This window comes from Bacillus rossius, chromosome 10 (assembly GCF_032445375.1).
Source record: "Bacillus rossius redtenbacheri isolate Brsri chromosome 10, Brsri_v3, whole genome shotgun sequence".
Taxonomy (NCBI): domain Eukaryota; kingdom Metazoa; phylum Arthropoda; class Insecta; order Phasmatodea; family Bacillidae; genus Bacillus; species Bacillus rossius.
Genome location: NC_086337.1, coordinates 14,357,451 through 14,383,199, shown reverse-complemented (window position 1 = coordinate 14,383,199; position 25,749 = coordinate 14,357,451). Strand labels below are relative to the sequence as shown.

General features: G+C 36.8%; 2 protein-coding genes across 3 annotated transcripts in view; both read left to right on the top strand.

The window, feature by feature from the left end:
- The window catches only part of LOC134535793 (hypoxia-inducible factor 1-alpha), a 554,432-nt gene that overhangs the window by 6,571 nt on the left and 522,112 nt on the right, over positions 1-25,749 (top strand). The gene's annotated exons all lie outside the window — the stretch shown is intronic.
- Positions 2,030-15,686, top strand: LOC134535792 (uncharacterized). Its single transcript, XM_063375068.1, has 2 exons — positions 2,030-3,233; positions 3,560-15,686. Exons 1-2 carry the CDS (start codon positions 3,071-3,073, stop codon positions 4,918-4,920), a joined length of 1,524 nt encoding a protein of 507 aa, XP_063231138.1. The 5' UTR covers positions 2,030-3,070; the 3' UTR covers positions 4,921-15,686.

Sequence of the window (25,749 nt, the reverse complement as noted above, 5' to 3'; positions counted from 1 at the left end):
TGTTGGCCTCGCAACCATAAAAAAAATAATAATTCGTGGAATTCTGTGAAGAAGAAGAAAGCCTACTTGCAGCAGACAACTTACGAGGATATTATAAAGGGTCCGGTTACATGGGACTGAACTACTTCCTGTGAACAGGTTTAAGTAAACATGTTTACAAACGCGAAAGTGTACGGTTATACGGCAGTTGGTATAAGCTTTGAATATATATACTGTATAGAAGTCGCCAGCCCAGGTTAAAATTTCTAATACGGTTTTGAGGTAGTTGGTTAATTCACCGCTGCAATCGCCACCATCGCTAGGGCATCGACTTGTGGTGGTCCCTAGCGGTCAAGTTTCGAACTCTTCAAACACCCCTTCCCCCTCCTGTTGAACGACGTTGAGCTGCAGTGAATGCTGGATGAGGGGTGCGGGGAATGACAGCGGGCGACAGCGCTGCGCTCTAACGTGTAAATAACAACTAAGACGATACAGGGCGTTACGGCAGCGCACTGCAGCGGTGAAGTTCCCAAGCTGCTCATCATACGCTTTTGAAAAACGTAGAGTAAATCCTATCCACTCGCGACTTCTATACAGTATATATATTCAAAGGTATAAGGTGTGTTCAACTCCAAAACAGATTACTATCATCGAATGAATGTGTCGTGGATTCTATTTATTTGAGCATATGTACTTCTGCTAGAGAATTACCGTCAGAATCACTTTAAAAATAATACAATATTTACGTGTTGATCTTTTTTGTTGTAATCGGCAAACTATTACACGAACTTGTACCAGTAACATTCTCCATCTATCGCTTTTTGCAAAGGACTGTTTATACTCTCAACACTCAACAGCCAATCAGAGGCTTGTGTTGAAGATATGTCGTTCGGAACTACTTTGCCAACCTGTTTGTTTAAATGAGAGATGGCCTCGTACGAAACATGTTCAGACTGCGTGTAAGGGCATGCAAAAGTTGATCATGTTTACCTGAACTATTTCAGAGTTCCGTGTGTGTTAGTGAGGCGTGATGATAAGCGCGACGCTCGCTGGTGCTTCTAGCGCGGTATCGCCTCTAAGCGCAAGGCTCTGAACTATCGCGCAGTCTTCTCGTTGTCACATGATAACTGTGAAATTCGAGTGGTGACCGTAACATTATATTGCGGAGAAATGAAGATAAAGGTGTAATGAAAGTCCCGTAAGTGCTTTCAAGAATCTGTACCGTTTGTTTTACGCCTAACAATTACTCTGAAAACATGCGTTTTAGCCATTTTAACTCTTCTAAAATTACAGTTTATAAACTTAATCCAAAATCAAAAGAATTTTTCGGCCCTCAGCGAACTTTTAAATGCTTTTCGTAAGCCGACCCCACTCGGATATATTGAGTAGTTTTGAAATCGCGTTCTTTTTCCTGAAGTTAACCCTTAAGGCGATTGGTGCATGGAAAATATTACGACAAAACTAATTTAACTGTACATATTTATTTTTGATGCTTCTTTTTAAGACATAATATACCTAGGATATTTTTAATAAACTTTTTTTTACTGAGTTATGTCATTTTAAATGCATTAATTTTTATTCCAAGCCAGAATTATTTAGAAAACACATAATTATGTTAAACTTAAGTATAGTTCAAGAAATGAGTGTACGAATAGGTTTCTGCACATATAAAAGAAAGAAGAAAAAATTTTCATAGTCAAAATTACAGTTTAATATTAACAATTTCCATTGATCACTGCTAGACTACTTCAGGAGCGATTTAAAGAATAAATTTAAATGTAAATGAAAACATAATTGGCAGAACACTATTGAGTTATGTATATATTTTCATATCCTTTTGTTTTTGATACGATCCGACTCAAAACACGCCCTCTGGAGTGACAGTTCTAGTGCTTCGTGTAAAACTCTCGCCGCCGGTAAGAATGTCCCCGCGACGTGGCGCTGAGGGCAGCGCTTGTCGCAACCAGGTAGTCCGGCGGAGCTCCGGCCGGCTGGCCGCAGCCTGCGGGTGGGGAGGGGGACGAATGGGGTGTAGAGGGATGACGAGAGAGGAGGCCGAAGAAACGAAGGGTCTGTCAAGGTCGCGCTCATGGAGCTAATATACAGTAATACATCTGGAGAGGACAAGGGAAGGCCAGCAGAGGATGCGAGGTGAAGTCCGGGTATCGGCTTCCTACGCTGGAAGAAAATGAAAAAGAGCCAAACTCGGCTCGCGCGGCCGAAAAATCCTCCAAAATAAACTCGCAACAGCTCCGAAACTATCAAAACAATCAAACAGAAAATTTTACTGGAGTATCTGTAAACATTTTTCCCCACATCGCTTTAATATTTTTTTTCGAAACATGAATACTTTCATTTTTAAAAATTAAATACTTATTTACTGCCAAAAATTTTTGTCAATACGCAGAGTAAATTACAACATCGAGGAAAAATTTTTGTTTGCAATTGAGGCGCTGGGTGCAATAACAGCTTAAACCAACTTAAGTCGTTTTTCCGGCCAATGCATATTTGCAATCCTAGATATGTCCTTTATGTGGCACATAAATATTAGTTCGCTCCAGAATATACAGATGGCAGGAGAATGAAGAATGTAGCGCTGCGCGCTAAGTCGTTCTTCCGGCGAATGGCTAACACACCCGAGAAAACAACATGTGTCTCGACCCATTTTGTCGAACGCAGGCTCGTTATTGGTATAGGCCTAATACCTTTATTGTAATACTGCTACGTATGAGTTAAGGGTATATTTGTTTTGAAAATTGGACGTTATTAACATGGAGACAAGTGAAAGTGAGAGTGAAAATATGGAAGTAAGTGTAAAAATAAGAAACAAAGGAAAGAAGAGATTGCTTCAAAGAGACTCTTGGCGACGTGTGGAAAATAAAGTCAAACGAAACAGTGGAGCTACAAGGGTTGTTCTGGTAAGACAGTTCCTAAAAATTTTTTCAAATTTATCAATGAATGCTGTAGGAAAAAGTGTTTTTCGTTATTCCCAGATGAACAGCAAGAATGGTTGTTTAGTTCGTTTTGGAAACTAGGAGACAAAATAGTTCAAGATACTTATCTTTATGGTTGCATTGAGAAAAAAGAAATAATGTTAAAGAAGAGTAATCCCATTGGAAAGAACAGAGGGTATTCATGGCGGTATCACCTACAAAATGGCATTGATAGGAAAGATGTCTGCAAAGCTTTTGTTCTTAAAGTGCTACAGGTGTCCGAATCACGAATGAAAACTGTTCTACGTGCTTGTTCTTCAGGTAGGTGGTTGTGTTTTTAATCCTTGTGCATTTTAAATTATTTTTTATATGTTTAGTTATTGTGCGATATGGAAGATTGCCGCAAAGAGTAAATAATTTGCTTAGTGACATAGCTAATATTGTTATTTTTTTGGAAATATTATTCAAAAATTATTAGTATTTTAGGTGAGTGTTTACATCATTTCACATTAAAAATTTTGGACAGTATTGTTCTAGTTTCTTAAAATATAATGAAAACAAAATATTTATATAGCAGTTTCCTTTTGAATGAAGTGTGCATTGGCTGATGTGCAATGTCAACAAAATCTGTGCTTTATTTTCAACAGGGAATCCGGTATTTAAGGAAAATAGAGGAAAGCATACTGAACATCCAAACAAATTATCTCGTGATGTGTGGACTAAAGTAGAAGAACATTGGGCCAAATTTCCAAGCAAGCAATCACATTATAGCAGGGGCCACACAGAACGCAAGTATTTTGAGAATCCTGATTTAAATGTGAAGAAAATGTTCATTGCCTTCCAGCAATACTATTTTGATAGTACAGGTAAGACACTTACTATGAAATACTCCACATATCACAGATACTTCAGAGAAAATAGTCCATATTGTTTTAAACAGCCAAGGACCGACGTGTGTGACTTTTGTACTGAATCTAAAACTCTGTTGGATATTAATCCGAATGATCCGCGTAAAACCACATATAGGTTACATTTAGCCAAGGTTGAAAAATACAAAACCTTAAAACAAGAGTACTTAGCAAAAGTAAAAGGCAATACAATGCAAGATGACACATTAGTAATAGAGTTTGACTATGGACAAAATCTACCAATCCCTAAACTTAATGTTGCATCCCAATTCTACAAAAGGTTATTGTGGTTGAATGTGTTCAACGTTCACTGCCATAATGATTCAGCCAGTACCTTTTATTGTTTTCCAGAGTGTGACGCAAAGAAAAATGCCAACTCAGTTTGTAGCTTTGTCTACCACTTCAACTGTGAAAAAATGAAATCTTACAAAAATATTAAGAATATAATATTTTTATCGGATGCTGCAGGAGGCCAGAATAAAAATATTACTGTTTTGAGATTTTGTTCTTGGTTGTCCCAAATAACCAAAGTGAAAGTAACTCACATGTTTCCTGTACGCGGACACTCGTATTGCCAGTGCGATCGGAATTTTGGACTTTATGGCACACTTTTAAAGAGACTGGAAAGTATTGAAACAGTAGAGGATTATCTAACGATCATAAAGTCTGCTCGAAATAGCCCGTCACCTTTTCAGGTTCTCATGGCTGCTCATCTTGTTGAAGACTGGTCGACAGCGTTAGAGCCTTTGTTTCACAAAGTTCCGAAATCAAAACGTAGCAAATTTTCAATACAGAAATATGTGATCCTTACCTTTCCTACTGCAGGGGCACTGGCAGTATCGGCTTCCTACAATGCTATTTTTGAGCCGTTCATTTTCTCAGTCGGTTTTGGTATGAAGTCAAAAGAAGAGCTTTACCTCAAAAAACCGGCCCGCCCTGGTTTGAAGGAGTCCAAGAAAAATGATGTTCTTTCTCTCTTGAAATTCTTGAAACCAGAAAATGCTGAAAGCCTCAAAGGTCTACTAGAGTACACGACTGTGCCGGAAGAAGACATAGGAAGTGAAAGTGAAAAAAGTGGTGAAAGTGAGAATGATGTTTGACATTCATCACTAATATATAAGAACAGCTAGTTTATATGTTATTTAGCTACGATATATTTAATCAGTGCAAAAACCCAATCTCAAAATTTTTTTTTGTTTTTAATTCTAAAACCCATATATTATATCATTTGTATGTTATGGATTTATTACATAAAATATTTATGTAGATGTTACAACTACGTTTATGACCATTTAAATATTAAATGTTCTTATTTTAATTAATTATTAGCAAAATGACACACACATAATGCAAGTATTTAGTGTTATATGCAATAAAGACTTAACTTACCTGTCTTTTATTTAATTATATTAAATTATTACTTAAATTAAAAACTGCAATTATGCTGGAGGGAGATAAGATATAATACCTGGAATGCCCACAAGAATTTGGATGGTTGTAATGTTTGTTTGTTTCATTCTACAATGTTTCAAATCTTTGAGCCTATTTTACTCAAAACTATTATTTCTGACTTAAGCTGTTACTGCACCCAGCGCCTCAATTATAAGTGGGGGACACCAGCGTATGAAATAAGGAAGAAGCCTCAAATTTTATTTATATACCCCTTTTGACGCATTCAACCCCATACTTTTATTTTTACAGAGAGTTGAAGTGGGAATAATGTTTCAGTGGGTAACACTACCGACATATGTCTTCGGAACGCACTTCTTTTTGTTATTATACATCTCAAAATTTATAATTTCATACACAACGTTTATAAAAACGAATTCTTACTTACCTCATTTAATCTATTACAAACCTCTTGTAATATACGTGTATTAGTAGAAGAACCAACGTAACATGCAAACCTTAGGTAAACACTGGTAGAGAATTGTTTGGAATAACTGTAATGCTATGCATATACTTACAATGTACGAAACTTCCAATTTTATTAATTGTTTGCATAAGAACTAATAATTTTAAAAAAATCATAGAATAGGCCTTTATAGACTGAAAACCTTTCACGTAGTTTCAAGTCGCGTACATAAAAGTTTTTTAATATATATAATTACCAAATATTGTTGAATATATTTAACATTTTTATACATGTTACAACACACATATAATAACAAAGCTATATCTATATATATAAAAATTTAGCTTCCGTATGTATTTGGCCGCAAAACTCGGAAAGTATACGATGGTTTGGATTGAAATTTTTACAGAACATTGCATCTTAACAGAAGAGTGTTTATATGAAATAAAAGTTTGGGAAAATCCACCGGAAAAGTCGGAAAAAAAAGTTTCTATAACTAAATATCACGGTCACCCAACTTAGTTGTGACCACGCTCGACGATGCTGTACCATATTGTCGAAGTTCAAGCACATCAGGCTACTCGACCATTGTGCCTTGACGACTGTAATTTACACAAATATGTATATATATATATTTCAAGAAAGAATAAAAAACTTTATTTAATTTGAAAGTATATTCTTTCGACTCTATTGATAAAAATACGTTTAAATTAAAAAATATTCTAATTTTTGGAGCACAGTAAAAAAAATGCATTTAACCACGAATATGCGAGTTAAACTTCAGAACGATCCAACAGCAGTCATATTTTCAAGACAATTAATTGAAGTTGGTAACGGCACTGTACCTACAAATCCAGAAACAGGAAAAATCAGCTTATCATCTGATTTATGCAACATCGTAGATTCAAAAGAGGAATTAGTAGACAAGGTATTCCAAAACATCGAAACAAAATTCAAAAATCATGCATGGTTGAGCGAAAGAGCCATTCTAGCGGCTAAAAATGTTGACGTACACGATATGAACAATAGTATTATAAACAGAATCGAAGGTGAAACAATGACATACAAATCTATTGATTCAGTAGTGCACCAAAATGAAGCAGTGAACTTTCCAACGGAATTTCTCAATTCACTCGATGTTCCAGGATTACCACCACATATTTTGAATTTGAAAATTGGTGTGCCAATTATATTGCTTCGAAATATCTGTCAGCCTAAATTATGTAATGGTACACGATTAGTAGTTAAAAAATTAATGGATAATCTTATTGAAGCAACAATTTTGATTGGACTTCATAAAGGTGATGACGTATTACTTCCACGAATGCCACTTATTCCGACAGATATGGCGTTCGAGTTCAAACGACTTCAATTTCCAATACGCCTTGCGTTCGCAATGACCATCAATAAAGCACAAGGACAATCTTTGCAAGTGTGCGGTTTGAATTTAGAAAATGAATGCTTCTCTCATGGACAGTTATATGTCGGGTGCTCCAGAGTCGGTAAACCATCTGATCTATATGTTTATGCAAAAAATGGGAAAACAAGGAATGTAGTCCTTCCATTAGCTTTACAATAAAAATATTTAAGCTAAACACATTTTTATTTCTTCTATTACATTCCACAGCCGTGCACAGTAAAATATTAAATTAAACAATGAATTAATATTAAACTGTGCCACAGCAAAGCGTGGCCGGGTTTAGCTAGTAGTATATAAAAAGACAAACGCCAAATTTTAGCATTTTGTATTTCTTTTCTCTGTGTGAATAAAATAACAGTTCTTAACGTAGTTGCTAATACTGTACTATATTTCTAAAAAAAAATTACGAAAACCCCTGACATCGTCACCATAACAATGATAAATTTGCAAAATAGTTAAGGCACATTTTTTAATGCTACGAAGCACACTCTTAAGAGAAATGTTTTAAACTTATGTTGGGATGTAACTAATATCTTAAAAGCATTCTGAAACCGTTACTTTGAGGGAAACCTTAATATACCGAACACCATACCATCCTTTAATCGAGTACGATTTTCGCTTCTTAAGACCCATTTGTCTTCAAAATGCACTGTACTGTGTAAGTAATAAATCAGTCTTAAAATCAGTTAATTATTTTATCTTCCTATTTCGTATTCTAATTGAAATAAATATCAGATAAGCATGTGTTACTTGTATCACGACATCAAGGTATTATTTATCAGTAATTAATATTTCATTTTATTTTTTTGTTAACTAATGTGCATAGGGCAGTGCACTAGACATCACTACCTGTGTGTAGTGTTGCTTTACACTTTTTAACGCATTAGAGTTTACATAAAATGATAAATCCAAAATTTCGTTTAAAAGTATAAATATCAGCGATCAATTTAATTAATGTCCAGTATAACTCAGTCAGTAAAACATTCGGAAATATGTATAGGACCTGTTAACCTAAATATTTGTTAACAGTTAAACTGAACTAAGATGTGTTAGAGTGGTTTTTTCTCTGTCCGTATATTAGAGGTATGGAACATCAAAATACGCATCTGTCGCCCATTTACTTTAAATACAGGAATTTAAACTACATATTGTGAAAACATTCTGCAGCAGTTTTTGCTGAACGGAAAAACACGGATGAGAAGACAGACGAAATGTGTTTGGTAAGTGATTTTTCGTCAAATGAAATGGAACAGGACAGTGCTTATCAGAATGAAACTACAGAACTACTTTTGTGCAAGGAAATGTATTTTACAAAGACATTTCAAGAGAAATCACCTTTAAATGAAATAGATCTTGCTGACATGGAAGAAATAGACTTAGATTTAGAGGCCAGGCCCCTTTCAAGTGACGAAATTTCTCTTGAAGGGCTGAAATATGTTTCTGGCTATATAGCTCACCGTTTCAGAAATAAATATCCTGACCTTGGCACTACGGATTTCAATTCGGAGGACGATAGCTGGATACATGTACAATCAAAGGGTAACTTAAAATGTCCCACTAATGAATTTTTGGAATTAATAAAGATCGCTGAAATGTGTTTTGATAATGTTCATGGCAACAATTTGTGCAAAAAAGAGCGGATTTTTGAATCACTGACTAAAATTATTTGCGGAACTACTGAAAATAAATATCCAGAAGAAGTTATATACTGTTTTGTCAGGACAAGAACGTATATGCGTATTAAGTATTTGAACATGAAATATTTTAACGAACAAGACCAAAAATGCAAAGAAAGAAATAAGATGAGGAAAACTACCCTCTAAGATTTTTAGTGTGATAGTGTCCACTTTCCTTCACCATAATATGTATGTTCATAATTTATTTACGATGTTTTTTAATTACTATATTTAAGAAAAGCATTTATTGTGAATATCGCAGCAATTATGTAGGGCTTAAGGTATTTATTGTATTCCAAATATTGAGTATGTCATTTTTATTGCCTTTATTAAAAATCTTATATATAAAATTCTCGTGTCACAGTTTTCGTTGCCATACTCCTCCGAAACGGCTTGACCGATTTTGATGAAATTTTTTGTGCTTATCCGGTATCTATGAGAATCGGCCAACATCTATTTTTCATCCCCCTAAATGTTAGGGGTAGTCCACCCCTAATTTTTATTTTTTATTTTTTAGACAAAATTTTTAATTTCTATTTTTTTATGATACAACATACAAAAATACATACAATCCTAAATTTTCACCCTTATATCACCAACCCATAATTTTTAATATAATTTTATATTTTTCAACCCCGGTCGATAGCTGATCAATTAACACTTGATCAACCTTCCCCGCCTACAGCGAGCTCATTACCTGGATTAACACATAGACCACATATTTATATGAAATTCCACCCCTTAGGGAGTGAAAAAGTGATAATTTCATTTTATAACAGAAAAAATTATAGGTCATAGACATACAAATAGTGAGTGAGTGTCAGTTCTTTATGTCTGCCACACGATCATACACATAGAAAGGTCTGGAAAATTCATATTTTTCTCCTTGGTGAGACCAGCCCGCTTAGTGGAGCTAGCAGCGGCTAGCAAAATAAAGGCGCTCATAACAGTTTTGTTCTTAACTTCGTCAATAAATAGAGTTAGTTGCCTTGAATTTTAAACGCACCATCGTTTGATGCGTTTGTCATGTCTTTAATTTTCGTTTGTTTGTGCCGTATGTGTTCATATACCATTCATCCGATTGCGATGAAATTTTGGTGAGTTATTACGCGCATGCCCGTGAAGGTTTCTGAGACGGTATAACTATTTTGCAATAGTTGGAGCACATATCGTTTCAAAAAATGTGTTTTTTTTTTTCATATTATTAGCAGCACTTCGTCTGTTTTTGTTGTATAAGTGCGCACGCATGACACAATTTATTTAAATATAAAAGAGAGACAGAGATATAGTGATATATATATAGAGTGAGATAGAGACGGAGAGATAAGTTGAGATAGAGCGAGGTAAAGAGAATGAAATGGGTTAGATAAAGAGATATATAGATGAGCTATATAGAGTTTTATATATAGAAGATATAGTGGGAGGTATATATGTATATATGTAGATATAAAGAGATAAATATAGATAGAGAGATACATTGATATATATATATATATATATGTAGATAGAGATAAATATATTTATTTATAGAGATGGATAGATGATTTGTATATGTGTAACTACTTCAAACATATTACAAAGCAAAACTGAATGAGGCATTGCAATGCATGCCGAGCATTAGCTAGATAATGGAATCTTTTCAATATTAGTAATCTCTTATTTTCAAGCTTTTTTTCTATAGTGCTTTATAGAGTCTAGACTACATACAGACTACCAATTTTTAGATATATATGGGTAAATAACTATACACTGGCAGAACGTCTGTCGGGATCTAAAAGTGATATAAATTATTTTGCACAGTTGACATTCAAATTAAGAAGACAATTACTAACTACATCTTATTTCGAAAAAGGTACCCTTCACCCTGTGTTCAGCCCAGGCAACGCCGGGTACAGCAGCTAGAAATTCCCTAAAAATAATTTATATGGCAAAACAACGTTTGCCGGGTCAGCTAGTAACATATATATATAAACAATGTAACAAAATTGCGATATTTTTGTATTGCTATTGCAATTTCGTTTCTTGTAAACATTATTGTAGACTTTTTCATATTGAAATTAAATTTGCTATAGGGTTGTTTGTATTTTAATTTTACAGTTATAAGATTTTTTATATGTTGTTTACTGTTTACAAACATTTGAAAAATATTTCCTTAACCATATTTCCATTTCCATGGCAATAGTCTTGTTAGCTTTTCGGGTAACTCTTCTACATGGATGATAAGATGGTGCGACTTCTAAAACATATCACACCACCTTTACATAACTATAAAACTAAGAGGTGTTTTCTTTACATAATATTAAAGCACAATGTTTCCTTGTGGCGTAGGTGATTTAGAATTTCCATTTATCTAGAAAAATGGGCTTTCAGAATTTTTTTTAACACACAGTGTTTGGGAAGGTTTTTGAAGAAAAAAATTGACTACGTGTTTTATTTTTTTGCAGCTGAATTCGGGCACTTGCATGAAATTTAATTAATCCGTAGGAAGCGCAATGGTTTAAAGTATTGATGTTGAAGATTTGAAAAGATTTATTGAAATAGTGTGAGAGAATGAGCGAGTTGAGTGAGAAGAGTGCGGGAGTGGCCACATGACGTCTGCGCAGTTGCGGACAAAAAATAATCCATTCCGCCTCCCCATGGCGAAGGATGAGTGAAAGAGAAACCTGATAAACCTTCCCCTCCTCCGGGCACGATAGAACCTTATCGGCTGTGTGTTAGAGGGAGAGCGAGATACAACCTTCGAGGTTTTGTTAGTTCCTGCTAGATGGCAGGCCGCAGAGCGACCACCAGCGACACCCTTCCCGTATGAAGGCCATCTCGCCACTGACGAGCTGGAACTAAGCTCCTGACCTCCCTACATAGTAACGGTCACCCACATAGGCATCTAGACTCTTTAGTGGTCATATGATACAAAATTCATTGTTTTCGGGCCTGTGACCGTTTTTTACCGTGCACCAATCGCCTTAAGTACAGCTTTGTATGGTATCATGAGATTACTGTCACGAGAGCGTGATAGTAACTACCGCGTGGCCTAATGAGAGACCAGTGTGAAGTAGCTGTTGTGTGGTAGCAACTGTCGAGAGAGTCTCTCGTCTGAAAGAGGCTAGATACAAGGTGTCTAGGCTGTGACAAGTTGATACATTGCAGACGCTAAACTTGTGTCGCTGATAAGATTTGCCAGGCACTCGAGATACTGTCTTGTCCGCCTGGACGGGGTCGGATAACTGTGTGAAATGCATCGTTGCACTTTGCAGCAGTTTCGGTCGTTATCGCTATCTCACCTATTCATTTCCCTTCCTGTTCTCGACGTTTACATGGAACATAGAGATGGAAAATCTCGGCGAAATCGGACCATGTGGTGTTGAATAACTGATAAAGCAATATAACAACATTAATATGAAAAAAAAATATTTAATCCGTTTTGGTTTAAAGTTATCATACTCCTAAACATGGGAAAACATCTGTAGGATTCCCAGGTAGAGCCTGCTTGATAACATTTATCATTCCCATTTCACAGTTACGATCTGCAAGCTCAAGTGGACCCTCTGAGACTTTTTGATTAGGGAGAGGGGGGTTGCTACCCCCACAGGTTCTACGCCCATAACTCTAAACATTAGTCTAAAAACTTTTATTAGAAAAGTTTCTTTGATAACACCTGTTATTAACTCAACATATTAGCTGCGAAATTATTAATTTGTGCTGTAAAAACTGAAGGAGCCAGTGCTGCAAACTCATTATCAGTAGTAAGTACCTTATCTGGTATGTAATGTCATTGAATGAGTATGATAGAGTCTTCGCTTATATAATGAGCTTATTTTTAACACGATTTTATTAGCTTCACTATGCATTAACATTAAAATTAAGCTTATACTTAAATTAAAAGATTATTTTTTACTTTTTAGTTCATACAGCATGAAAAACCTATTTTTTTTTTTATATTTTGAAACATATAATTTTATTTACTAACAGTGGTTTTAAATACTCTGGTAAAGCCAAATACAGTGAAAAAATAGTAAATGTCTTTGTTAAACTTATGGAAGTAATTTAAAACATACATTAGAGACGTGATTTAAACATCTCTTTCGTAAATAACATATTTATATTTGACGAGTTGTTTATACATAACCTGAAATTTGAAATTTATTGAAATTATGTTATTTTGCTGTACATTTCGGAGGCATTTAAAAGCTTCATAACTTCACATGGCTAAATGATTTTGGAGCATTTTACGTGAAAGTCACGTGACATGTTACGCATACATTTTCGTAAATTTATGCAGAGTAGTTTTTTTTATAGAGTTTATGAACTCGTAGGTTTGAATTACGGACAGTTATTGGCAATTAATTGGAAAAGTGGGAACATTTAGAGGAATAACGTCTCAACGTGGTGTGAAATCGAATCATACTCATCTCCCCAGACAGCGCAGTGTGTCTTATTACCTCTTCACCAAGCAGTCGTGGAATCACGATTGAGGATAGTGGTTGGTTACTGCCGTGCCATAACTGCCCTAACAAATTGCGGTCTTCCTGCACCATATAAGGATTTTTTTCTCGTTATCTCTCTCCCGTTTTCCACAGCATTTTTCACACTTTCATGTGATTTATTTAATTAGTAGTTTGTATTCAATCTTATGAATTTGGAAATGCCATTGTCATACGGGGACGATTGTTGCTTGAATTATAAATCGTGATGTGCAGTACCTTTAGGCACTCGTACAGAGCTAAAATTGTGCAGGTTAATAAATGGACAAGTACTTTACTTAGTTTCAAGTCACGACTGTTGAAGTCGGTCTTAGGACGGTATTCCAAGACGTTCGGGGAAGGTAGAGATTAAGCACAGTTTCCCTCTGCTGTGTTTTGAACTTAGTACTACCCATACTCTTGCTTTTGCACCATGCATTTTTTATTCTGCTACGGAGCCACAGCTAACAATGAAAGGAAACTATGTGAATTCAATGGTGTTACCCTAATTTTCTCAAGTAATTTTTAATTTGCGATTATTTATTGTTATAGCATTAAAGTGATACATATGTATTCCAGGATAGTTTAGCTATCATAAAGTTTAATTTGGCACACCAATACGCTAGGTACCTGATGTTAACGAAAATGAATATATACTAGTTAATTCCAGACGCAAGTCCGCCATTTGGACTAAATCACCGAAGAAGTGAGCTCTGCACATGCGCGGAAGTTTGGGCAACAGATAGGTCACGGATAGTAGGGGCAGGCATTTTTCGTTAAATGATACTGCAACAAGGTATACCCGCACCAGCGGTTTCTTCCTTGTGATTGGCGGCCGTCTGCGAGAGAAGTCGTTCCTTATTTGACCGAGCCACTCAGAAAGCATTTACTTCCGCACTGAATCACTGTGATTGGTGTTGTTACAATCGAAATGTACCTGGGAGAAACTCACCCAATCACGAAACACAGACGATGCTATAGTGTTTTAACTTTCATCTATTCTCGAAATCTTTTCGCGAAATCTGCATGCCCCTACGGATAGGGCACCGAAATCCGTTCCTTAAAAATAAGGGACTGGCCGTGTCCAATCTAAGGGTGTGGGAGCGGTTTTGTGCACTTGTAATACGGTTATGGTACAGGTGTAGCTTAGTGAACACCTAAACCCTTATTTTTGTGTCGTGGAATACCGGCCTTAGTGGGTGACACCTCGGGGTTTTGTGCAGAAGCAGGCAGACGATAAGCAGCGTTCGTGACGCTGCGTCATCAGAGATTGTGCTCACGTCCTTGCCTCGGACGTTGTACCTCCCAGCCCTCGAACTTGGCGTTATCTAGCCTGAGCGGGCGATAACGGTTAGCCGTATCGCAACCATCAGCTCGCCAGGTGCGAGCTCTGGTCGGGAGGCGAGAAGCTACTACCGGAGGGTGGTCATGCGCGCATTCCTGCCTGGACGCTACGCTTGCGGGACACCCAAAACAGTGGGCGAAGACCGGTATTCCGAGGATTTAGGTGTTAGGATGTTTAGTACTTCGCTACAATGGACGAATTTCCAAAGCTGTTGCACGTACCCGTTCGAACACAGAAGCGGCAGATTTCACTGGCCCGCTATGGCCCGTTCTACAATGGCACGGAAACTGAGACGGATCACGTAAACGGGGACGGATCATACGGAACATTTCACTATCGCGTCTGCTCCACAATGCACGGAAACGTAACAAAAAAACGACCAATGAGATTGCATTTTAAGATTACGAAATATTAATTTATTAAATTATGCTTCGAGATCATAGCACGGGCAGATTTTACGTAGCCTATATAACAAAAATAAACGACAAATTAATAACAGGCACTAGATATTCTTGTACTTAAAGCAATTTTCAGCTTAATTAGAACCTAGACTTACATGGCTACCACCGCAGCTAACGTAAACGTAAGAGCTCAGCATTGCCGAGCTAATGCGTACGGGTTCGTCTCCGCCTGCGTGCTGTTGTAGAATCTCTGTTCCGGGAGATCCGTCTCTGTTTACGTGCCGTTGTAGAAGGCCTAAGTTAAACATTGCAGTTGTCAGGAGACTACGACCGCCACACCGAGCGAAGAGAAGTTGTGGAGCAGCGATTTAACATTGAGCTGGCCTTCGGTACGATCCTGGTTGGAATCCTGACTTCCATTACTGGAAACCACTCCATGGCCGAGTACTTACCTCGCTCCCTTTGCGCTGTTGCGGGTCGTCCAGACTGTCAGAATAATTGCGTCGTTGAATATTGTCGCCAACTTCACTGGGCGAATACTATACGTTGTTCAATTGATTTATGACAGTGATTAAAAAAATATATATTAGTTATACTGAGGATGGAGGGATGGAGGGGCGAGAGGAAGACGCATCCGGTACAGTCGTGGCCGTCTGCGAGGTCCATTGTTGACGTGTGCGTGGCGGTCTGCGAATGTGAAGCGCTCTGCTGATAACCTCTGCAGCGGCCCTGTCTAGCAGCAGGCTACACAATGCGCTTTCGTTGTTGCTGGTGCACCGATACATCTTTGGATGTCTTTGGAGGCAGGGCTGCCACTCCTTATGTTTTAAATTTTTTATATATATATACGTATGCTCTTGGAATTTTACTGGTCAACCATGTCATAGTAATATGTGTCATAACTGCGCAATATTCGCGGTTTACCTACTGTGTGAATATGCGAGTGAATGGTATTAATGTAATATATATTTATCTCATTTTATATTTGAAAGTAAAGCTTAATTTCGAGTTACATATGATATAGTTTTATGTTTTTTTTTATATTTTTTCTTAGAACATTTAGTTATCATTTAAGCATTTATATCATAGTTAATACTTTATCAAGTGTTTTCGTGATGCTAAATTGCTTCCTTTTTTCCTTCCTTAACATGCAGTGTCTTTCAATGCGGTTAGTGTAAGAAAATATGTATTGCCGTAACTTTGCACCAATAAACAATTAAAAGAGCGTGATTATTATTTTGTCATTCACAACACTCAGAACGAGAAAACCCTTCACTTAAGTTCGTAAAAGAGCGAGGAAGTCTTTTCTTGTCTTGGGAGCTTAATTTAAGTGAAGAGAGCGCTGCCTTCCGCCGTGGAGCTCAGTTTGTCGTGTAACCGGTACCGACTAGATGCAGGGGCTGTCTCATTGTGAAAAAAAAGGGGGGGGGGGGAGGTCTAGGAGGGATATTTGCCCCGTGATCTCGGTGAAGCAGGGACTTAGCCAGAGGGAAGTCCTTTCGGAATTTAAAAGAAAAAAAATGGTGAAAACAGAATTAGAAAATAAAAATTCAGCTGTATAAGGTTACAAAGATTATCATTTTGGAAAAAATATTGTAATCCTTAGTGGGCAACATTAGTGTATTTCCTCCATATTACATCCCTCATACACAGAAACTGCTGGAATTTCCCTTTTCAAGTACAGTCTTTTCATGCCAGTTTGCACATGTTTGAGTATGTCGTTCATACAAACTAAACATGTGTGTTTCATGCATTTATTAACATTAATATGTAATGTAATTATGAATTGTCCAAACGAAATGTAACAATTGACTTAAAATCATTACTTTAAAATTATCTGTGTAAACATTGGAGTATGTACTAAGGTTCTACTTTTCCATGAGATTTCAGTGTGCCAAACAATTTTCATTTTAAAATTAAAAATATTCAATTATAAAGAATAAAGTATAAAACATATTTTATGATTATACTGGGTCCCAGCCATCTCAAAATCCTTGCTATGGCTTTGGGTGAAGGCAATTTGTTATTTTTAATGAGTCAAGGTGAGCTGATGTAACACCTGGAATCACAAACCACAAGGGTAGTGATACATCTGCATGTCGAAAATGACAATTTAACTGTACAAATCTCTTGATATATATATATATATATATATATATATTTATAAAAGTTCTCTCCCGAAATAAATTTGTAACACTGACTTAAAGCTCATACAATGAGCGATGCAGGAACTCGGTGACTTCCAAGTGGACACACATGACGCATGCGTGTAGGTCCGGTGATGAGGGGGGGGGGGTGAGTGGGGCAGGGCGTAAATACCATTCCAGCCATTCGGATTTTCGTTTCCCATGGTTTCCGGAAATAGCTACAGGCGAAAGCTTGTGGTTCCAATTGCCTAGCGCTGTGTTACGGGTAGTTCTTCTTTAAAGCCCACCCCACACGATGCCCGTTTTCTGCTATGACTTCTGTTATACCCATGCGTAAACAAATTTGCATACTATTTTGTATAGCAGATGAGAAGAAAGAATTCTTAACTCCACACACATGATCCTAGAATGTTAATAGAAAACCAGCCAACGCAGTTGCCGACCGAAGCAAGCATATCGGGGAAGGATAAACATGTTGTCAATTTAACAAAATACTGAAAGGAAAAATAAAGATAATTGCAGCTGTTTATATTTATAATGATGTAACTGGTGAAAGATTGAACAATTTTTTAATTTAAAAAATATTACAAAGTTGGTTTAATAGTTAAAAACACATAAAGAGAAATTAACGAGATTGTATTTTTTATTGATATGTTAGTTTTAAAATCTAGTAATATATAATTTAAAGTATACAATGAAAATTGGGTTTGCCTTACTGTATAATATTTCATTAATGAGTTCATATAGCTAATTCACAGTATAAATTGTGTTAATTACATTACAATAGTACATAAAAATTTCACATATTTTGTATACGTCACTTAATTACTAATTTATTTTAATACTTTGAGAAATTGTAACCAACAGTTTTTGTAACGCAGTTAGACAAAGAAACTCGCATAGTTTGCGTAATAGACTTAAGAGGCCACTCCAGTGTTTCAGGGGCACTACGCAACCCGCGTTAACATCATAAGATTCAATGATATTTTCATTTTGCTTATAACTTATAAACTAATATAGATTTCGAAATGATGCTTGCATGATATGTAAGACAACGATGCTCTTATCAATGCCCCTTTCTTCAAAAATGTGCAAAAAATTATGGTTCAAACCTAGACAATACACTTATGCATATTCGTAAAGATTAGTATAAAACCATAACACATATTTTTTTAAAGTACAATATGTACTTATATTGCAATAATCTGTTATTTAAAAAAGGTAATTTTTTTTTGCATTGACTAGGCTTTCAACCACCACAGAAGACTATCACTACAGCACCACAACCGCGCGCCATATCACTATGATACCGAGTCTCACATATTTTGGGGTGGAAACTATGGGTTATTAATAAGACTGTAATATATTTTTACTAAATTTTTTTAATCTTGCTATTATTTCTTTCTACGATTGTTTGGGTTTACCAAATATACTGCACGATAGTTTTACTATCATCATGTTTCATTTGGCATACCATTACGTTTGTTATGTCCCCTAATGTTTACAAAAGGGACTATATAAGGGTTTATATTACTACACGTGGGTCCGCCATCTTGATTACTTCGGCTCGTGGGTATAGCAGAAAAATAGACCACGTTATATCACGGGTTTAGCTAAGACTTCGGGTATGGAAACATTTATACCCAGAGCCAGACCCCTTGGAAGGGTGCTGAAATGTTACCTAAACGAAACAGGCGCGCTAATAGAAAATAGGTACGGAAACTGCTAAGGAAATGGGCGTCGCGTGGGACTGGCTTAAGGACCTTTCTTCGACGAGAAGTAGCCCCTGAATTAAATATCTAGTATTCACCACAAACGGTCTCTCGTGAGTAGAACACGACATTTCATTCGGCATTTCTTTTAACCGTTGGGAATTGCGTCCTCTCCTTACTCAGCTCTCAGAGCTGAGGCCAAGGAGCTTACACAGTTCTCAACCTCGAGTAGGAATTTGCTTTTCTTTCTCTCTCGTTTTGCGGTTCCCACTCTCGCAACTTCCAGCAGCAGGGAACTCCTCGGTGGGTTCTCCAATGTCGCGGTTACGTAAGGACTCGGATTGCGGAAACATGATTCACGTTTCGCAGTCCGTCTGCTTGTTTCACAACGCACGGAAATGTATTCAATGGCGACCAGTGAGAACATTTGAAATTTTTTAATGAACGAAACCGTAAACCGTAGAGGAGTGTGTTGGCGTAAAATTTTATTTACTACCGTAGTAATGCATTGTAAGATGACATAACATACATTAAAGTCCTTGTTTATCTATCTATATATATATATATAATTATATATATATATATTATTGACCACGTAATTTTAATATACACATTAGAAATATTTTGATGGACGACAAAATAAGAGACAGAATATACACAGGATAAGTTATGAAATCAAACCACAACATTTTCCGAATCAAAATTTTTACGTAATCTCTGAATAGTATAAAACAAAATCGCTATTCGTGTCTGTCTGTCCGCTTACTTCTAAACTACACAATGTATTTTGGTGCGGTTTTCACAGTCATTTAGATAATTTCTCACGGAACTTTTACGTGCTTAATACATTCGTATTAAATTGAAAGCTATGTTTTGTAATCAAGTCGTAAAAATACGCTTTTAGAGAGTTTACATTACTTATGCCGACTTATGCATGACTAATACATCAATTTAATGTACTATTTTAGGTCTTAAAAAGGTTTACAGAAGAGTTTGCGATATCATATGTCTATCTTCTAAGGATGACCCACAGTAACCATGAATATATTTGAGCTTTGAGTGCTTTTTACATGGACAGCTGTATGTAGCACTTTCGCTTGTGACTACTAAACAAATTATGTTTGTGTTGTTTAAAGAAAAGAAAAATATGTCTACATTATTTACAAAGAAATTCTTTATTTATGGGCCATACGTATTAGTAGGTATATGATTACTGAACACACAAGGCACTTACGGGAATTTGATACAAGTACTTACTGAACAAATATAAATGACGTCACATTAGTAGATCGAATCCGTGCAAAGCCGGGGCGGTTCTCTTGTAAAAATTTAAACAAACAAACAAACAAACAAACATGGCTACTACTGCGGCCAAGTACTGATCCTCTATTACACACACGGACTCACGTACACACGATAAAGCTAAAAGCTATCTTCGTTGTGTTCCATTGTCGCATTGTGTTACAATTTGATTTACATTGTTACGATTTTCCTATTTGTTACTAATTTTTATTTGTATTCAATGCTAGTAGCAACTTCGGCCACGGAGTTCACTTTACCAAGATTGCTTAGCTCAAAGATTGTTGTAATAGTTATGGTTTGTTTACTTCACTGCACTATCCGACGGTGTACTCGTGAAGGCGCGATCACGGGAGACGACGGAGGATGACGAGACGAGACTGGAGCATTGGAGGATTGCGGGTGCCATCGGCTAACGGCAACGTCCGCCACGCTTTGCGTCGACTGCGGGCATCGAACCCGGACGGCCTGGTTGATCACCGGGCGAACTGTAGCCATCATTGCCTCAGTGGTTTTCCTGCAGTCTCTGATTGGTGAGGAGGACGGATTGTGGTGGTGCTTGTATTTATTTTAACCTCTCTCTTGGTCTGCGGTTCCCGTCCCGGTGTTCCCCCTTCTTTGTGCCCGTCGTCCGGGCTTCGTCAGACCTCTTGCTCTGTCCGCGGTTTGTTTGTTCTGTGCGGCAGTGATTCCTCCCCGCTTCGTCGAACCTCTCGTCTTCCTCCGAGACGTCCCGGCCTTCCTCCCGTCACTAACCAACCGTCTGATTTCTGATTTCACACCGAGCTCTTCCCATCTCGTTACACTGGTCTTCGGGATGCCCGATCATCAACACGTCTTAAAACTTTTAACATATAACTCAATAATGTGTCTTTGACAACCACATTAGCAGAGACTGGAAACATTCGCGATTTCGTTGACCTCTAGGATAGACTCCACAATCCCCCACACACTCCGGCAAATGCCACCTGCTCACTGGCTATTGACTCGTGACACCTGTCAACTGGGACGCTTGCGATTCGATATTGTTTTGGTTGAATTTTTTTCATTGTCTCAAAGACTTTCAGATAAACTGTGAGTCAATCACAAAGGCAATATAAAGATACAGTTGTTTGGATTATAGCATATCATGAAATGAACCCGCGAATTTTTCCTGTCTCTACACATTAGTTAGGGGGATAAAATTTTCGAAAATAATCTGATCGCTCATTAGACTCCAATTAAGTTATGGCCGTGCCAGCGATTGTTCCCTTTTGATTGGCGGCCGTCTGCGAGAGAAGTCATTGCCCTGTTCGACCGGGCCAGTCAGGACGCGTTTGCTTCCTCACTGGATGGCTGTGATTGGTGCGCTGTCTGTAGACATGTGCCTGAACTAAACCCGGCCGTTCACGAAACACAGACAATGCTACAGTTAGTCTGTAAATCTTTTTACCGAAAAGTACACGACCCTATATAATCTTAACAGTTTGAAATTGAAATGGGTCTGTAACTCTGTTTATCTTTTATTGTTCATCCTTTTCACCTGCGTAATTGTAAATTTCTGCCGATAGTATTGAGGATCTAATTCAAAGGGAAGGAGGATAATATTTCAGACCATCGTTCAACTTCATAACGCAACGCCACGCACAAGCAAATCTTCATGTTAGTGAAAGAAGTCTTTAACTAGGATAAAATACTCTAAAAGTCTATAAAGCTCTGCATTGAAAGTTAATTCAGTGGCACATACATAACATGGGCACATCAATCCAGTGCTACAGCGATGGTCAGATGAACTCAAAAGCCCAGTCGTTAAAAAAAAAAAACTCTATAAAAGAAGTTTTATAACCTAAACATTTCGTAAATTTCCGGATAATTTCATGGAAATTTAAAGTAATTTTACGGGAATCTTTACCGTAATCCCTAAAAACGGATCTGCTCTCACGGAACTCTCCGTTAGGTACACAGCGAGCCAGCCGTGGGTCGAGGGGACTTGACCCCTCCGCCGGTCTAGCCCCTACTCCCGCTAGAGGGAGGGGGTCAGCGGCCCACGGTCTTGGGTACCTCGCCTGACACACAACACCTAGCTAAACACATAAAATTAGTCCAGCCTTTGCCCACACGCAAAATAATTTCAAAACACCAAAGCAAATGCTAGTAAATAATATCACCAAGATTACCTGAGCAGCTAAGGCCAGCTGCTCAGCTAAAGCTAAACTCCCCCCCCCCTACTTTTTATTTGAAGGGAGGGCTGGACAAAACTACGATCTTAAAGTAAAGATAAATTCATCCCACGAAATTAAACTTAATTTTATTGGCCATTTACAATCCCCATTGTTTCACAGCAATATCTTCGGAAACACTGTAAACAAAAACGCCAAAACGCAACACTTTCAGAAACCAAATCAGGAGGTTAGGGGTATGGTACTCCTACATGGGCCTCGGGGTTCGATGCCAAGTCGCGGCACTCGGCCCCTAGGCCCGCACTGGCGATGATGATATCCCTGTTAGTAGGACGAGAGTCTGGAGGGGGGGGGGGGGGCTGCTTCGTTAAGCAATAATTTTGAGCCCCCACGGAACTCTCCGTAATTCCTATAGCTTCGGTGATCGAAGATAAACATTGCCGAAGGTACACGAAACGTTCGTATGCCGGCGAAGCCTCAAAATGTCCCTAATGCAGTCTAGACACTCACTATATTTATCTATATATAGATATTAAAAATGTTGCACAAACCACCAGAAATAAATGCATGCACTTAAACAGTCATCATAGATAATAACAGAAGCCTGCTACTGTTAGGATTTACAGTTATATAAGTGCTGAGATTTCACACTTTGTGTAAGCTATGCGGGAGACATATGGTAAGAGTGACTCACTAGTAATATTTTTGTTCAAGTTCACATTCAAATGACTTGAAAAAAAATTTACTTATTTTCATACACGCCACTTGCCTGACACGAAAACAAGATTTATTTTCAAAATTCTATTTCCTAACTTACAAAAACCACGAAACAGTAGTGAAACATCCATCGGAAAGCTCCGTAAATATTCCGTTAACCTACAGAATTAATGCCACATTTTAAAATTAAGTGTTCATGATTTTATGAGGAATCCAAAAGATTTTTTACCAATACCGTTTCCGTTTTATTTTCTACAAAATTTCTTTTATTAATGAAATAGATTACATATGGCGATGAAGCCAAGAAATACAACATTATGTACATATCAAAACCATTTACACACAGTTGCTGCAATTCCAGACGGTCATTGTCTCTTCCTGCAGTTCATGACACGAATAAAATACAAAGTGATAATATAGCATACATGACAAACAATACATGACAAAAATATACATAGTGGTATACCGTCTCCGTGATACCACATAAATGTCCCCGGCATGTGTGCGCGGGGTGTTGGCTCGCTGCTACGGGGCTGCGATCAGTCAGGGGCTCCACTGCTGGTAGTTCGTGCTAGATCTAGTACATTCTAGTGCGTTTACCCTAGATATAGTATTTTTTAAAATTAAAAATGCTGTAGGAGAGAAATGTTTCCCCTTTTAACAACCTTTTTAAAAGCTGTTCTGTATTTTTTTTTTCAATAGTAGCAACTAGAAGAACATTTTCAGCTATGACATTAAATAAAAGTAAATTAAGAAACACATTAAAAACTACTTTAGTTAAATTGATTACTTATAATATTGAAATATTTGTCAGCTACAGATTCTAATATTTCAGATGAACACATTTATTTAGCAAGCTGTGATGGAAAATGTATTAAACTTTGTGTTTTTTTCCTCATGAGTTAGAACCCTGTGAGTGAGAATACAATTTATATAATTAACAGTTAAATGTAAAATTATTTTAACTTCAATTAAAACATTATTTTTAATACATATGCACTAACTAAATGTGTAAAGTGAAACACAATTCTGATATTTCTTGTCTTAGAGACTATAAGCAGAGAACTAAAAATCATAGACGTTTACAACACCTAAGTAGAGTTTGCTTTTTTTCTTTTAATATTTGTTGTTTGTTTAGTGACTTTACATTTTGAGTTCATTTATAAGAGCGCATTACAATCGCATGACTGTCTAAATAAGTGTAAAAAAAACAGTCTAGTACCTTTTCTTCAGAGCTTGTACCTTCTTCCTGCCAGTTGGTAGGACGTATGTTTACATGGGGAGACCTTGTTTAGACCCACAAATCACGGTACATAAAGAATCGCAACTCAGTGCTATAACAAACTCTCTTTTTTCATTTGGAAATCAACGAAATGTGCGGTATTTATAAGCAACCTAACAACCTTAAAGTCGTTAAGTTTTCGAAAGTAAATGTGGGCAACCTTGATATTTTGTGGTCGTTCGTTGCTGGGAACACTCACCATAAATGTTTAAGATAATCTGTTTTGCGATCCGGAACTAATACACTATGTTAAAATGCTTTATATTTTGTTTCAACAATTTGAATAGCTGCGAAGTATGAATATTGAAAAATCATAACTTCAATTTTATTTTTTTAAATACACCCGTGCACACTATAGTATATACGTGCATACGTCTGCATATGTGCACATGGCGGCCATGCTTATTTCATTGCTACCAAGATAATTCAAAATTGGCAAGTATTATTCCAAAGTATATTTTGCAACTATACTCAATACGCAACACTGTAAAAACACTATTCCATAAATACTGAAGTAAGAATGTTTGTAAAATTTTTTTTTACAAGTTATAATGTTAAAGAAATTTCCATGTTTTCTTTATATTTGAAAATTAATTTTTGATGTTGGCATTTCTCAACCGCACAGCTTTTTCAGTGACTATATTCCGCCTGTTCATTTGCGCCCCCTGGAGCCATATTCCTCACTCTGTCGGAATAATTCTGCTAGTTTCATTCCGACAGACAGCTAACTGTCTGTTCTTGAAACTGCTGTAGCGGCTATCGGAATCAACATTGTCGGGTTGACGAAAAGTTTCAATGGAAGTGTGACAACGTTGCTTTTAGTGTTGACGTCACTGGTGGAAGGCCAATCACAATGCGGAAAGCAGCGTTTCTCATGAAAGTGTGTTATTTTTGTTTTCTATTCATCTCTGTAATTTCTTTTACTGTTTACAACACAATTTTCTCGGTTATTCATTTCTCTCTCTTTTTGATGGCTTTGGAAGTAATTTGTATGAATATATAAGTAATAATTAAAAATGAGTTGTAACATTACGCCCGAGAAACGGAAAATTCTATGACTTATATGAAAAAAAAATGTTTTAAGCAGGAAAAAATATTGTGTAATGCAAATGTCAACTTTATTTCTTGTGGACCAAAGTACTACAACACAAACATTTACGAAAATATTTACATATTCACGTGTTTTTTTAGTAGTTAAAAAATATCTAACACTTAAAAAAACACATCTTTTAGTTTATAGTTTCTGCTAATTTGGCTCCACCTCGTATCATATTTTTGTTTATACTTTGAGGTGAAAATAAATTTTAGGTAGTGTTTGTTGGTTCAGAAAATCAATTATGAATGTGTACATGAAAATTTTTATCATCACTGCAAGTCATTACAAAATATAATCTTTCATGGACAATTCCTTTGCACTTTTTTGGAGAAAATTTTTGTAATTGTTTGGAGTAGAAAC

Excerpts from the sequence above, each read along its gene's own strand:
- LOC134535792 (XM_063375068.1), top strand. The coding sequence starts at position 3,071 with ATGTTAAAGAAGAGTAATCCCATTGGAAAGAACAGAGGGTATTCATGG. Across the intron at positions 3,234-3,559 it reads TCTACGTGCTTGTTCTTCAG|GGAATCCGGTATTTAAGGAA; the intron begins GTAGGTGGTTGT and ends TATTTTCAACAG.